At 44.0% G+C, this 15,163-nt stretch overlaps 1 protein-coding gene across 3 annotated transcripts in view; it reads left to right on the top strand.

The window, feature by feature from the left end:
* Positions 1–15,163, top strand: part of RTTN (rotatin) — a 385,080-nt gene that overhangs the window by 230,384 nt on the left and 139,533 nt on the right. For all 3 annotated transcript variants that reach the window (XM_033934249.1, XM_033934250.1, XM_033934251.1), the window contains 3 exons: positions 1,009–1,083; positions 10,285–10,474; positions 11,203–11,288. In XM_033934249.1, coding sequence (XP_033790140.1) covers positions 1,009–1,083; positions 10,285–10,474; positions 11,203–11,288 — 351 coding nt within the window. The remainder of the gene's footprint in view (positions 1–1,008; positions 1,084–10,284; positions 10,475–11,202; positions 11,289–15,163) is intronic.

Genomic DNA, 15,163 nt, shown 5'->3' with positions numbered 1-15,163 from the left:
CTTCTCTCTTTATCAAGAAAGGATCTTTTTCCCTGGTATAAAAGCCTGGGGCACAGCTAGGTTAAGGAGGTCAAGAGGGAAGCAATAACACCCAGCTGCCTTTTGCCTCTATCACATCTGTGTGAACTGTAATTGCTATTGTCAGGTCAGCCAAGTTAAACTTGGAACCTTGCAACTTTGGTTTGTTTTTTTACTCTAAGTAACTGCTACAGACTGCATTGGTAACTCAGGAGAAACAGGCCAGAGACAAGTAAAGTGTATTGCTGTGTTCAGAGACAGCAATGTATGCTGGGCCCTGCAGGAGCAGGCCTTTGGAGAACCTTGTTATGTCTAAAGAACATTTTTCTGTTTATTTGTCTCTCCCCCACCTGTGAATGGAGCAAGACTCTTACCCACTACTTACAATAAATAGTATAGTATTTTCCTTTACCTGCACTTATTATGTGGCTCCAGTTTGTCCTGGCTCCACTGCCTTTACTTAATGTTTCCCCAATTTGATTTACCACAATTCGTACATTTGGTAAGCTGCCATTTGGCATACCACCATTCATGCAAGAAAATTGCTGTCATTGTCTACTACATATGTGGCAAATGCGATGAATTTATTCTGATATTTGAACACACACACCTTTTTTGTGGATTTTGAGATTTTATTCTGAAATATTGGAGTTTAATTATAGTTTCATTTGGACCTTATATTTGAAGTGATTAGCAGTTTGGCAAACTTATCAAAGCTAATAAATAAAAGATGAAGAGGTAAGTCAACATAAGCATTTCACACTTTGAAAACAAGCAACTGCTTCTAAATATTGTATTTAAATTGATGCACTATCAACTCTTGGGATTAATTTAACAAATAAAAAGCAGCATGTGTTCCTCAGCATACAAGTTTGACCTATTGAACAAAGAAAAATAAGATGCTGATAAGAGTTATTCTGAGCTCTCTTCTGCTGCTTTTTTGATGTTTTGCAGCAAGGTGGCAGTGTTGATATTTACTTATGTCTTTAGGCTGCATATATTCTTCAGAACCTGCTTGTGATCCCAATGCCAGATGGGGAAGATTCCAAGGACTGCACTTGGCAGGTTTGTGAATGGCAAAATTAATGTAATTGTTTTCAAAATGGCATTAGTTAAATTAAATGAAGATTAAATGGCTATATGCTTACACATTTATTGGTCTTAGTATAAATAGAAATTGATGATTGTATTAAAACTTTTAGAATATTTAATGTATGTTTTTAACTACACTTAAATATTTTTCTAGTGGAATTCTACAAGACTAGAGTATGTTACTAATAGATTGCATGATCTAATTTGAAATTAAATGCTATGCAGTAATTCTAATTATGCATGAACTTTATTTTGAAGGAGGTGCCTAACAGCCAAACACATTAGCATCTTAGTTACTTGTTAGAAAGAAAGAATTGTAATAACAGTGCTATACATTTACTTGATTTTAGTTAAGTTGAAATGAGAATCTCTCATCTATCTATATAATCCTACCACTATTATGTCCTCTACCTCTCAGAACTAGTGGAATAGTACTTTGAAGAATGATTTGTAAAGTCCATTCTAAATGCTATGGGGCTCATAATCAAAACATCGAAACGTCAAAAAATGTGCCTAAGCTTGGTGTGGCTGGCCCCAGAATATGGGGAGGGAAACCCTGCTCTGCCACTGGAGAAACAAGGACAAACTAACAGAGATGGAACAGGCCCAGGACTAAAGGAAGGGAGTACTGGAGGGTCCCTGGACACACAAAGGGGTAGGTTGGTAGGAAGCACAGGACAAACCAGGGTGGAGAAATGAGGCCTTGGACACATGCAGGGGGGCAGTAGTGCTGGAAGAGAGCGGGAGACACAATATCGTTCATCTTGCTGGAGCACAAAAAAATATTCAAAGACTACGTATAATACAGATTGCAGCGGTTAGATTGATTTATGACTTTGAAGTATGATCTCGTTACCTATTTCTATTCATTAATTGCATTAGTTGCCGGTTGAGACGCAGATTAAGTTTAAGTTTGGCTGTATTTGTTTTAAAGCCCTGACAGGTCTTATTCCAGAATATCTTATGGAATCTTTTATTATTACGAACTCCAAACATTCCAGGAAATGAATGTAAATTTAAAAAATTCCAGGAGCGTCTGTTGTCTTTTCAAACAGCTTCATGGGTGAAGGACCTGAATCACGTATCTACATCTTCTAACAGTTCCAACATGCTTTAAAAACCCATCTTTTTATAGAATCTTTTGGAAGTTAGATACCCTTTGCTGTATTCATCTGTATTTTTTATCTTTTGTGAACCGCATAGAACTTAGCAGCATTTGCGATATAGAAGTGTTATGTGCTGCTGGATGGGGTGCAGGAGGAGTCAAGGATAAATGGAGGGGAAAGGTGAGACATAGGGAGGGACCACAAGACAAACCAAGGGGGAGGAAGAGGGCCCAGGAGATACCAAGGGAGGATGAGATAGTGCAGGATGGGTCCAGGAGAGAGAGTAGGGGAAAGGGAGTCAAGCATGAAGTGCCTAGAACAGATAAAAGAGAGGGAGGGAGGGAGGAAGGAAGTACAGGAAGGGACCTGGACACACAAAGAGGAAGGGATGAAATATAGGGAGGATCCACAAAACAGACCAGGGAGGAAGAGTGTCGGCAAAGGGTAGAGGTCACAGGAATCAAGTCCATCGCTTGTCCTGTAGTCATTGGCTGTAGCACCTGCTATCCATTAGCCAGATCATGAGATAGAGCAAGGAGGCTCTTATTAGGAAGGAAATGGAGCAGCTGCATGTGCAAGATCATAGGAAGCAGTGTGAGCAGGAGTGGTGGCATACCTGAACACAGCTACAGCAGAAGGGTCCAGTAGGCTAGGTGTATCCTCAGCATCAGGCAACTACCATATCGAGAGCAGTTGTGCAGGTATGGATGTCCTAGTAAGAGCATATAGTCTCTTTTTCTCACCTCCTATCAGCGCACCTTCTCCTCTCCCCTGACTAGCAGCAGCACCCCTCCCTCTTATCTCCCAGGTCCATCGGTACCACTCCTCCCAGGGCCTGGCGAGATAGAAAATTGCTTTGGAGAAACGCAGCGCTGGCATGCTTCCCGTCTTCCTGCTGCCGCTGTCATTTTCTATTCTCTATACCCCGGACTAGTGGCAGCACTGCTCTCTTCTTATTGTAACTTGCCTGACTGCTGCTGTAGCTTTAGCGAGTCAATTCCCTCCAGCAGCCTCTGCTAGGCCGTCCCACCTCCGAGGAAGAAGGAAGTTGCATCATCATCGGAGGTGGGGCAGCCTAGCAAAGTCCCCGAGGCTGCAGAAGGGAATCGATTAGATAACGCTACTGTAGCTGTCAGGCAAATTACAATAAGGAGAGAGCAGTGCTGCTGCTAGTCCAGGGTATAGAGAATAGAAAATGATGGCGGAAGCATGCTAGCGCTGCGTTTCCCCAAAGCAATTTTCTACGTCCCCAGGCCCGTCTTCCTGATCGGGAACAGGAGCCGCCCATCGCATACACACACAAAATACAAATTCCAGGCTAGTGTTATGGGGAGGGTTTGAAAAATCGCCTGGTTTTTGGTGTGTGTGGGGGGTGGGGGTTTACTTTCTTTATTTTTAAATTCAGTACACAAGCAAATAAAAAAAAGCTCTTCAGGCTGTGCCGAGTCAGGCCTGCGGAATCCCCAAGCTGGTGATAGGGGTTTTTAAAAATGAGTGGTGGTGGCGGCAGCAGCAGCAGCAGGATTCACGACCGCGATGACAGCTGGGCGCTCACCTAAATTAGCCAGGTGGAGCGCCCGGCTAAAAAGCGCTAGGGTGAACACTGGCATCTAGAACCAGCTATGTAAATGCCCAGACCACTACTTTCAAATTCTTACCATTTCATAGCCATGGCTTCCAAAAAGCAGCAAAAACTAGATCAGCCTCTGACATGAAAGTCTAATTTCACCCAGGCAGAGACAGAGATGTTGGTCAGAGAGATCCAGGCCTACTATCAACACCTGCTTTCTCCTAAGGGAGAACAGCTAGGGGCCTATTCCAGAGTAAGGAGTGGGCTGCTATAGCCAACCTTATCAATGCAGTCCACTGCCATAACCGAAATGTGGAAAATTGCAAGAAGAAGTGGAGAGCCATCAAGAAAAAAGTATGGACCAAAGCTAGTAACAGGTCTGCTGATGCAGATATGTCCAACTTCAACTGACTGGAGCAGGTAGTGCTCAACTTTGTATCACCAACTGTCACTCATGGTGTGGGTACCCAGGACATCTCTGCAGGAGCACACACACCTCAGGTACATTGATTCCCTACTCCCCATTCCAACAGCCAGGGCCGCCATCAGGGCAGTACTACCAGTCCTGCATTCAGGGGCCCGGAGCTGACAGGGGGCCCGGGCTCCCCCAGGGTCCTAGGCAGTGTTCTAAGGCAGGAACGCCAGTAGCTCGCCAAGGCAAAGTGAGTCGATCACCCAGGACTCACTTTGTCTTGGCGATCTAATCTATCGGGCCGATCAGTCTTCCTCTCCCCGACGTCAATTCTGCAGTCGGAGAGGAAGTTCAGGCCAGCCAATCGCTGCCTGGCTGGGCAGAACTTCCTCTCCGACGGCAGAATTGACGTCGGGGAGAGGAAGACTGATCGGGCCGAAGCAGGGAGAGCAGGCGTCGGCGTCGGCTTTGGGGCCTGTTATCCATTGGTGGGTCCTGTTCCCCGATGGCAGCGGCAGTGGCAGTGGCTTGGGGAACGGCAGGGAGAAAGAAAGAAAGGGGGCAGGCAGGGAAACAGAAGGAAAGAAGAGAAACAGAAAAAAAGAAAGAAAGGTCAGAGAGAGAGGAAGAAAAAGTTGGGGGAGGGGAATGAGGTCTGGAGGAGAGAAAGCATACAGGCTGATAGAAGGGGAAGAAAGATTGGATGCACAGTCAGAAGAAGAAAGTGCAACCAGAGACTCATGAAATCACCAAAGGTAGGAAAAAAGATTTTATTTTAAATTTAGCAAAGTGGAGGCAGTATTACCACAGTTTTCAAAGGAATTTGCCCAAATAACTTAATAGTTAACTGGGTAAATTCCCAGAGATGAAAACTTCCCTTCACTTACTATGCACAGTTCTGAATTTATATCTGCTGTCTATATTTTACAATATGGTCCCCTTTTACTAAACCGCAATAGTGGTTTTTAGCGCAGGGAGCCTATGAGCGTCAAGAGCAGCGCTGGGCATTCAGCGCAGCTCCCTGCGCTAAAAACTGCTATTGTGGTTTAATAAAAAGGATGGAGGGTATAATTGTCTATTTTTGTATGGTTGTTACTGAGTCATCTGCCTTGACCTCTTTGAAAAAAACCCAGAATAGGAATGATAATTAACATTTTCTCAGCGTATAGTGTGCTTTGTGTTTTTTAATTTTATTGTTGGTAGATCATTTTGACTTGGTCATTTTAAAGTAGCTCACAAGCTCAAAAAGTTTGGGCATCTCTGAGCTAGAGCGTTGAAACTGTGTATTTCTATTTTATCCCCCCTTTTACAAAACTGTGGAGCGTTTTTTAGCGCCAGCCGTGGTGGTAGCAGCTCTGATGCTCAGAATTCTATGAGCGTCAGGGTTGTTACCACTGTGGCTAAAATCCACACTACAGTTTTGTAAAAGAGTGAGGGGTTAGTTTGTGATGACATATTCCATACTAGGCGAAGGTGTTTTCTGTGTTCTGTGTTTGAAAGACCTGGTTTTCTGTTAGGATTGACGGTGTAGGATTGATCTGTGCTGGTCTGGCTTGTTTAGTTTTACAATGGGTGTATTGATGTACTGCTCACTGCAATATGTAAGATGCTGCCTTTTCCTAGGTACTCATGTGTGAAGTGTGGTTTGTTACTAAAAATCATGTTTTTCTTACAGATGGGGGGGGGGGTGCCAAAAAATTATGGGCCCCGGGTGTTACATATGCTACGTACACCACTGTATGTAAAGATACCAGAAAGCTGGCATAGCAAAAACTTTAAGTAAATTGTTATTCTTCTAAGTTTTGAGTATTTAACCCTCCCACAACCTCACGGGCACTCGTTTCAAGTTTATTGAGATTTTGATTTAAACGCAATATCAAATATTTTAATGCGTATAACAAAAATAAATTTGGGGAAATAAATAAAACCATTTGAACAATAAACATACAAACATATCCATAGATGATTAAAATTACATAAGGAGTACAAGGATAAACTACATTTGTTTAAAAATGCATTCTCCGTGCCTGCTCATAAATTTGTTGACTGGAAGGATCCAGCAATGTGGCCAGATGCCATTCAGGACAAAGACAGAGAAAGAATTGTGCAATTTGGATTAATGATGGAAGATGATTTAAAGCAAATGGCACAGTCTATGAGTAAAGATCTTGACGGACGTTCTTTTTATGAATATCTCCTCTATGCCAAATCATCCAATGGACGTGAGAAGATTTTACGGGACTGGCTTAGGTAGAGCATTAGCAGAAAAGTCTGTGTGTATTCGGCCCATGGAAGAAGGAGGGGGGGCGTCGGGGGGGGGGGAAGGCCCAATAGGATTGCTCAGTAAGGGGCTCAGAAATTTCTGATGGCGGCCCTGCCAACAGCACTGTCCCCTTCCAACCCCCCCCCCCCCCCAAACACCATAACTCAGTACCCCTTTTGTCTCACATTTCCTCTGACTGCTCACCGTCAGGTGGTTGTGTGAGGCCCCTTTGCATCACAGCAACATGCTTCACCTTCACATTGTGCTCTGATGGGTGGGTATATAGTGACATACACCTTTTGTATGCATGACACTAGCACTTCTTCTGACCTGGACACTGGAACGGGACTTGGAGGGGCAAAGACAGAAATGTTGGTAAGCTGTGGTAGGTCAAAGAGATGGCCATGACACACATATGCTTCCTTTTCCCTATGCAAATGTCAGCTTAGATGAAGAGACAAGACCCAGTGGGCTCTAGGTGCCACCACTGCAAGGTGATGGAGAAGCAGAGGATGTAGCTTTGACAGCCATCGAGGTTCAGCAGGATGTGGCAACAGCACAAGCTGAGGAGGCTGCAGCTGTGGGGGGGAGGATAATGCATCTTTGGAGTCTATTCCCCCCTTCCCATTGAGTTTTCTGATGCGGGTGGTGAACTGGATGAGGGCAGTAAGGGAAGCCGACCTGCCCAGAGGACGGGATCATATCTGCAGCACAGATATGTTATCCGCCTGGCTCAAAGACTCCTGGGACAATATTTCCCTCGCTGATTATCGTCAGCAGAAGCTGCAGCTCCTGAGACATGGCTTGGAAGCCCAGAGGGAGCAGACAGAGGTCCTGTGGAATGTTTTTGCAAAACAACACAGCCATCAGCACCCAGATCCAAGGCCTTCAGAGTGACCTGTGGAATCTCATTGAGACTCAGAAGACCATTTAGCCCCCTGCTCAGCAGCCTACAACACCCTCCAGCATTAGGCCAGCGCAGAGTCAAAGCGACTGCCAAACAGCACCATGCTGCAATCCTGGGCCCTGTACCACACCATCCATATACCACACTTATCAAATGGTTGCAATTTCATAGGCATGCACCTGAAGACAATGACACCAGTGACACTGAGGATGGGGACTCTGGCAGTGACTGAGGCTGCAGAAGCTGCCTCCTGTGCTTCAGTATAGTCAAGAGGAGGAGGGCCTGGGAGGGCTCGGAGGGGACTTGGGGGATAGAGACGCTGAGGCAAGGGGAGGGGGAAGTACACAATGGGCTCTAGATACAGCTCTTATTTGGGGGGGAGGGGTATGGTGCATTTGGTGGTGCTTTATGACAGGGTATACACAAATAAAACTGTTCATTTCACTGATCTTTACTAGAAGTTTGTATTAAGCATTGCCTGGAACAGACCCCCCCCCCCTTCTGGAATTCACCCTGGTCAGCTCTGTGGCATGGAAGGGTCTCTACATCTTTTGCATCAAGTGGTTGTTGATGGTATTGCTGTGGGGGGTCTGGAAGGGACTGCCTTTTTCAAAAGGCAAGGTTATGGAGCATGTAGCAGGCAATGAATATCTGAGCCACCTCTGGTTGGTAAAGCAGCTGCCCCCCCCCCCCCCCAAATGGTCAAGACATCTGAAGTGGTTCTTGAGCTGTATAAATGTGTGCTCGATGATGGCTCTGATACTCCTGTGTTGCCTATTGTATTCCTTCTCTGTGGCATTTTGTGGGTCCACAATGGGGGGTCATAAGCCAGACTCACTGTGGATACACTCTTGTCACCTATGGGTGAGAGAGAGATAGAGAGATTTGGGGGTAGCAGTGAGTTCCAGTTCACCTGTTGAAGTGGGAGTTGTCAGAGAGAGAGTGTTTGAGGGGATGATAGTGCTTACTTAGCAGCTAGCTGCCATTGAACTCCCTTCGAGTCACTCTCCTGTAGATTCCAAAATGCTGTAAGATGTTGGCATTGTAGGTTGAGACAGGGTATCTGGCACAAACGTATCCAATATCTCCCCCTGAGCATTGCACACAACTTGCATATTCATTGACTGGAATGCTTTCCTGTTTCTATAGCTGGCCTCGTCTTCCCCTGAGGGAAGGGGGGCTCTGAGTGCAATGTATGTGCAGTCTATTACATCTATGACCGAGAGGAAGCATACTATGTTGTAGAATTTGCCCATGATGCTCTGTAGAGCCCTGGGGATGGTGGTGGGGAAGGTGATGTATTCATGGGTGTGGGAGAAGGAAGGCTTCCAGGAACTGAGTGAGGCACTTAGAGCTGGCAGGCTAGGTGAGTCCTATGTTGACTGTTGGACACACTGGAAGCTCCCAGTGTCTAGGAAGGTGAGGGAAGTAGTGACCTTGAGGTGGAGTTATGGGGTTATTCCTGCATGTGTGTGCCTGCAGGAGGGGTGTCAACTGCTATCAGAGATTCTGTATAGCTTTCCCTATCAAAGCGTTATATATCTGTACATTGCTGGTCTTTTGAGATCTAGGAAGTAGGAGCGAGCCCTGAAGAATCTCTTGCGGGGCTCTTTCTGTTCTCTTTCTTCCTCCTGCAGCAGAACTTCAGTCACCACCAGTGCATTAATCCTATCCATGACGTGCCACCAGAGGTGCAGCCCACCTACAAAGATTGTGCTCTCCTCCCTAGACAGACAACCCCTGGACACTCGCTATCACAACCACATCCAGCAACAGCAGTCCTCAGTCAGTCAGCTCACCCCCTTAGCCAAACACAGGTGAGACAATCGGCACTTTGCAGCTCCTGGCACACAGAACAACCAGACTGAGACAGCACAGCTACAGAGAGCAAGGTGAGTAAATAGGAAGAAATGTATGGGAGGTGGAGAGACAGGTATCAGGTAGGAGGGATGGGGAAGTAGCCCTGGCAGGGGTCCGTGAGGTGTGGGGTGAGAAATGGGTGAGTCAAAGAAGCAGGGCAGGTCACGTGCAGGTGAGACAGGGATACACAAAGGCAGGCAATGTAGCACTCAGTAACTGCATCTAGTCAGAGACACGCTCAGCTCTAGCTCAACAACACAACCAGATTACTAGAGGGTCAAGGTTATTTGGGTTTCACCTTATGCGCTTTTTAAGGAGGTCTAACTCTAGGCGTGTTTTGGCATACCCAAGGAAGAATGCTGTAGTTATCGTTATCTCTCTTGAATGTCCTGTCCCTAAATATGCCCATGGAACACTCTTGTCCTGGGCATCTTTCGCTGGATGCGTTGTGGTATTGGTAGTGTTCTGACTGGCTTTTTGATTATGTGACTTGGGCATCTCCTGCTCTCCTACTTGGACACTTTTGGGATGTCTTTTCTTTTTCATTATGAACCCCTTAGTTCTAAGCTGGATATAAATTTAATAAATAAATTCCATTACAAGTCATTTAAAACTTATGTACTAATTGTGCGCTTAATTGATATTCTGTAATTACACATTCAAATGGTATAGCATAGTGCATAACAGAGGAGTGTTCACAGTGGAGGAACACTGGCAGGCCACTTACAGAATGCTGTTAGTTGTGTGCATATTTCACTAACGTGTAATTGGTAAATAAATAAAGCAAGCTGAGGAAACCCACTGTGTATTAGTAGAGCCACACATGCTCAGAACTTCCCACAAAACTCTGGGAGAGTTGTTCCATCCACTTATGTGCCTAAGCATCTTGCTGGTTACAGAAAAAGTCTACTACAAGTGAGCAACAATTTTCCTGTAAGGATACCGAAATGTGAAATGCTTCGATACAATATTATGAACATTCTGTTTTAGGAAAGTCTGATATTTTTTTCTCTTATGTTTCAAGTTTTCAAGTCACTCTTTCTGACTGTCTTTCAGGGTCCTTGTGTCCATGATGAAGAGTCTGGTGTATCCCTGATTGGAAGACCTGCTCTTCAGGCTCTACTGCATCATTACCATTTCTATGAACAATTGAATTGGATGGTGAACCGTTGTTATATTGATCATTACCATTTTGATGTGACTTGTTCCATAGCAGTTGGTAGAAGAGAAAATGGCAGCATGAACAGTAAGTCGTGTTTGTTAATTTCATTTAATCTGGGAGGAAATTGAAAAGTAGGTAATGTAATCTCTGCAAATAACTATGTATTTCTAAAGAAAATGTCTTAAAGATGAACATTGCTACTTAGACTCATGAACTAGTACCGATAGGCAATAATGCAGAGTGCTCAAGTGCTTTACTTCCTTGATAAAGCAGACTTTTGATGTTTCATTTTCTACCTCTTTAACAAGACAGTACTTTTCTATTTTCTCTTATTTTCTTTTTACCAGATGCTTTGTCTAGCTCTGGGCAATTTGTTTATCTGGTTAAATGTTAATATCATCAAGAAGACAAAATAAACTTATAGTGGAGGGCTTATGAGAATGATGAGGACTTAACATTAAGATAAGTTTTAAGTTTCAAGTGTATTTAAAAGTTTGATTTGATCGCAATAACATAATCCAATGTGATTTTCAAATAAAATCAGGGTAAAAGTTAAAAACAACTAAGAATAAAAACCACAGAAGGTTTAATTTTCCATCCTGTGGTTCACTCTGGTAGTTTTCATCCTTGTCATCCTCTCTGTTATGTACTGTAGATAGCATGCTAGACATCTTGAGGTGGTTCTAATTATAAATATGCTCACTAGTTAAAAATACTCCTTATGTTCTCTGAACAAATCAAGAAGACTTATCCATGGCTTTTGAGAATCTCAAAATGATTAACTTTTCAAATTCATTACCATTTTGCTTCAGATTATGATAACTCAGAGAATTATTGGCTGTATCCTTCTACCCTTTCTGAACAGTCTTCAAGTTCTTTATCAACATCAAGTACCATGGTAGGTAGCAACATCACATTTGTATCTCTTTCAAATTTTTGAATTTTATCTTATACAGGGAAATACAGGATAGCATGAAAAATCATTGTCCAATGAGGTTTCTCATCATGATGCAAGTATGTACTTTGACAACTATAGTTTATTTGTCCTGATATTCTATAGGTTTGTGTAAATCATTTTAGATGCATTTTGCTAGAACAGCAATGCATATTGTTAAACATTTATCCATTTGTGGGTGCATATTACAGAGGCCCTTCCACTTGATAGTTCTTCTTGACATCTGGTAACAGAGAGTCTTCCTGAGGTCTCGGTTCTGATGCTGGATTTCAGAAAAATCCATCTGACGGATGGTTTCTAATAGGTGTCCTCAGAACAAGGCCAACTGTGATTTTCAGTGAGTAGGGAAAGCAGAGCACAAAGAGATGGAAGTAGCTGAAACATATATGCCCGGTATTATCCTCTTAGAGCAGGGGTGCCCACACTTTTTGGGCTTGCGAGCTACTTTTTAAATGACCAAGTCAAAATGATCTACCAACAATAAAAAAACAAACAAACACAAAGCACACTGTACGCATAGAAAATGTTAATTATCATTCCTATTCCAGGGTTTTTCAAAGAGGTCAAAGCAGATGACTCTATGCACTATCACCTCAGTAACAACCATACAAAAATAGACAAATATACCCCCTCCCTTTTTACTAAACCACGATAGCAGTTTTTAGCGCAGGGAGCTGTGCTGAATGCCCAGCGCTGCTCTCGATACTCATAGGCTCCCTGCGCTAAAAACCTCTATTGCGGTTTAGTAAAAGGGGACCTTAGTGTAAAATATAGACAGCAGATATATATTCAGACACATTTTGATCACTAAATTTAAAATAAAATCATTTTTCCTACCTTGTCTGGTGATTTCATGAGTCTCTGGTTGCACTTTCTTCTTCTGACTGTGCATACAATCTTTCTTCCCTTCTTTTAGCCTGTATGCTTCCTCTCCTCCAGACCTCATTCCTTCCCCCAACTTTTCCTTCCTCTTCCCTGCCCTTTCTTTCTCTCTGCCTCCCTTTTTTTTTTTCTGTTTCTCTTCTTTCCTTCTGTCTCCCTGCCTGCCCTTTTTCTTTCTTTCTCCCTGCCCTCCCCCAAGCCACTGCCACTGCCATTGCCATCGGGAACAGGACCCAAACGCCACCAATAACAGGCCCCAAGCTCTCCCTGCTTCGGCCAACCAGCATTCCTCTCCCCGACGTCAATTCTGCCGTCGGGAAGAGGAAGGCTGATCAGCTCAAGATCGTGATCAACCTATTGGGGGAAATGCTGCCGGGTCCTGCCTTCGCGGAAACAGAAAGTAGGCAGGACCCGGCAGGAAGAAGAACAAATGCTTCACTAACCTGTCTCCCGCATTAGCCCGTAGCGAACGCTTGCTTCAGGGCTCTCAACATGTGCATGCCGGCTTCCTTTCTCCCCCCCCCCCGCCCGGACATAACTTCCGGTTTTGGAGGGAAGAGAAGAGAAGCCGGCACGCACACGTTAGAGCCCGGAGCATAAGTTCGCTACGGGCTGAAATCTCCAAGCCGTTTTTTTTTTGGGGTTTTTTAATGTTCAGCAGCGGCAGATGAAACTGGGCGGACCGCCCAGCTAAAAGGCCCTAGGGAGAACACTGGAGAGGAAGGCTGATTGGCTCGTAGATCAGGACGGCAACACGAGTCTATCACGGAGCCCGGGATGGGCTCCGCGATCGACTCACGTTGCCTTCCTGAGCTACTGGTCGATCGCGATCGACGTATTGGGCACCCCTGTCTTAGAGCCTGATTCTATAAAAGATACATACAAATTAGGTGCCTAGATAAGTGTACCTAGCTGATCAATGTGCCTAACTTAATTGGTTAGCGGCATTAAAAACAATTAAAAAATAAATTTTCATCAAATGGGAATCACTGGTGGACCTCTGAAAGGTGCAGATGCCACCACTACACATCAAATTGGGCCTAATGAAACAATTTGTCAGAGCTCTAGATAAGGAGTTGTCAGCCTTCAAGTACCTTCAAGACATCTTAACTAATCTGTCAGAGGCAAAGGTCAAGGCTGGTGTCTTCCTGGGACTACAGATAAAGAAAATCCTGGAGTGCAAGGAATTTACCAACAAACTAAATAGGAAGGAGAAAGCGGCTTAGAACAGCTTTGTCACATTGGTTTGGGACTTCCTGGGCAATCACAAGCCCGAAACTACATAGAGTTGGTTGAGAAGCTAGTGAAGAATTGCAGTAAAATGGGCTGTAGAATATCTCTCAAAGTCCATATATTTGATGCTTATCTTGCGACATTCAAGGAGAAAATGGGAGTATACTCGAATAAGCAAGGTAAGCATTTCACCAGGATATACTGGGCTTCAAATGCTGCTACCAAGGACAATATAATGAGAATGTGATGAGAGACTACATATAGGGACTTATTTGTGATAGTGACTTACAGTATACAGTGGAACCTTGGTTTACGAGCATAATTCATTCCAGAAGCATGCTCATAAACCAAATTGCTCATATATCAAAGCAAGTTTCCCAATAGGAAGTAAGGGAAACTCGCTTGATTGGTTCCCACCCACTCTCCCATCCCCCGAGAACCAGCATTGCTCCCCCCCCGGCGCCAAACCGACAACCCCCGCCTGCCCAAACAGAAGCCTTACTCCATCTAGCGCCGGCACGCAGCCCACAGGATGTGCCGGTGAACGAAGATCCTTCCTGTTGCCTGGGCCTTAAGCATCTGCGCATGCTCAAGGCCTTCTGTCTCTCGCTCTCTCAGAGATTCTCGGAGATCTATGAGAATCTCAGAGAGAGCGAGACCCAGAAGGCCTTAAGCATGCGCAGATGCTTAAGGCCCAGGCAACAGGAAGGATTTTCGTTCACCGGCACATCCTGTGGGCTGCGTGCCGGCGCTAGATGGAGTAAGGCTTCTGTTTAAGTGGGCGGGGAGCGATGCTCGCAAATTGAGTCATCGCTTGGTTTGCAAATCATGATTTGCAAGAATGTTTTGCTCGTCTTGCAAAACACTCGCAAACTGCGTTACTCACAAACTGAGGTACTGTAATTGCAAATCTCAAAAATTACTCACTTCTAAATCTGTGATCATCTTCGTATAACTTCACTATACATACATGTTAATTGTGATTCATGTGTTGCTTATTATGATTTTATTAGAATGAAAATATGAAAATTTAGCATTTTCACTTTTTAAATAGGTAAATTACAAAATTTGACTATCCTGGTCACAAAAGCAAAGTTATGGAAATAAGAGCCATTCTATCATGAAATACAACAAGGTCAAACATCAACAAACAGAGATGAGAAATGAGCACCTCAATAAAGAAAAATGTAGTATGATTGTATGGAGAAATAAGACTGTAAAGCTGACCATTTCTTATTAAATTTGACAATTGAGTTAGATTTTTTAGCAATATAATGTTCAGATGTGTATAGTAAGCAAATCTGATTTCACCAAGAGAATGACACGGGGACAAATTTTTCCCCGTCTCCATAGGAACTAATTTTCCCATCCACTCCCGGCGAGTTCTTTTCCTGTCCCTGCCCCATTTCTGTAAGCTCTATCCTCATCTGCACAAGCCTCAAACACTTTAAAATCATAAGTTTTTAAGCCTTGTGTGGTTAAGGTAGAGCTTACAGTAACGAGGCAGAGACAAAACTCAAGGGGACTGGATGGGGAAATTGAGTTCCTGCGGGGACGGGGGAAAAAATTGTCCCCGTGTCATTCTTTAATTCCACTATCTAATATAAGTAGCTTGGGAGAGGTCCTTCCAAGATGCACATATAACTTTCAGTGCAACAACAAATAAAGTATCTAGTAATACAGCGTCATTATCAGGTAAAGCG

This window comes from Geotrypetes seraphini, chromosome 2 (assembly GCF_902459505.1).
Source record: "Geotrypetes seraphini chromosome 2, aGeoSer1.1, whole genome shotgun sequence".
NCBI lineage: Eukaryota > Metazoa > Chordata > Amphibia > Gymnophiona > Dermophiidae > Geotrypetes > Geotrypetes seraphini.
The sequence above is the reverse complement of the archived record's forward strand: the minus strand, read 5'-3'. Positions and strand labels throughout refer to the sequence as shown.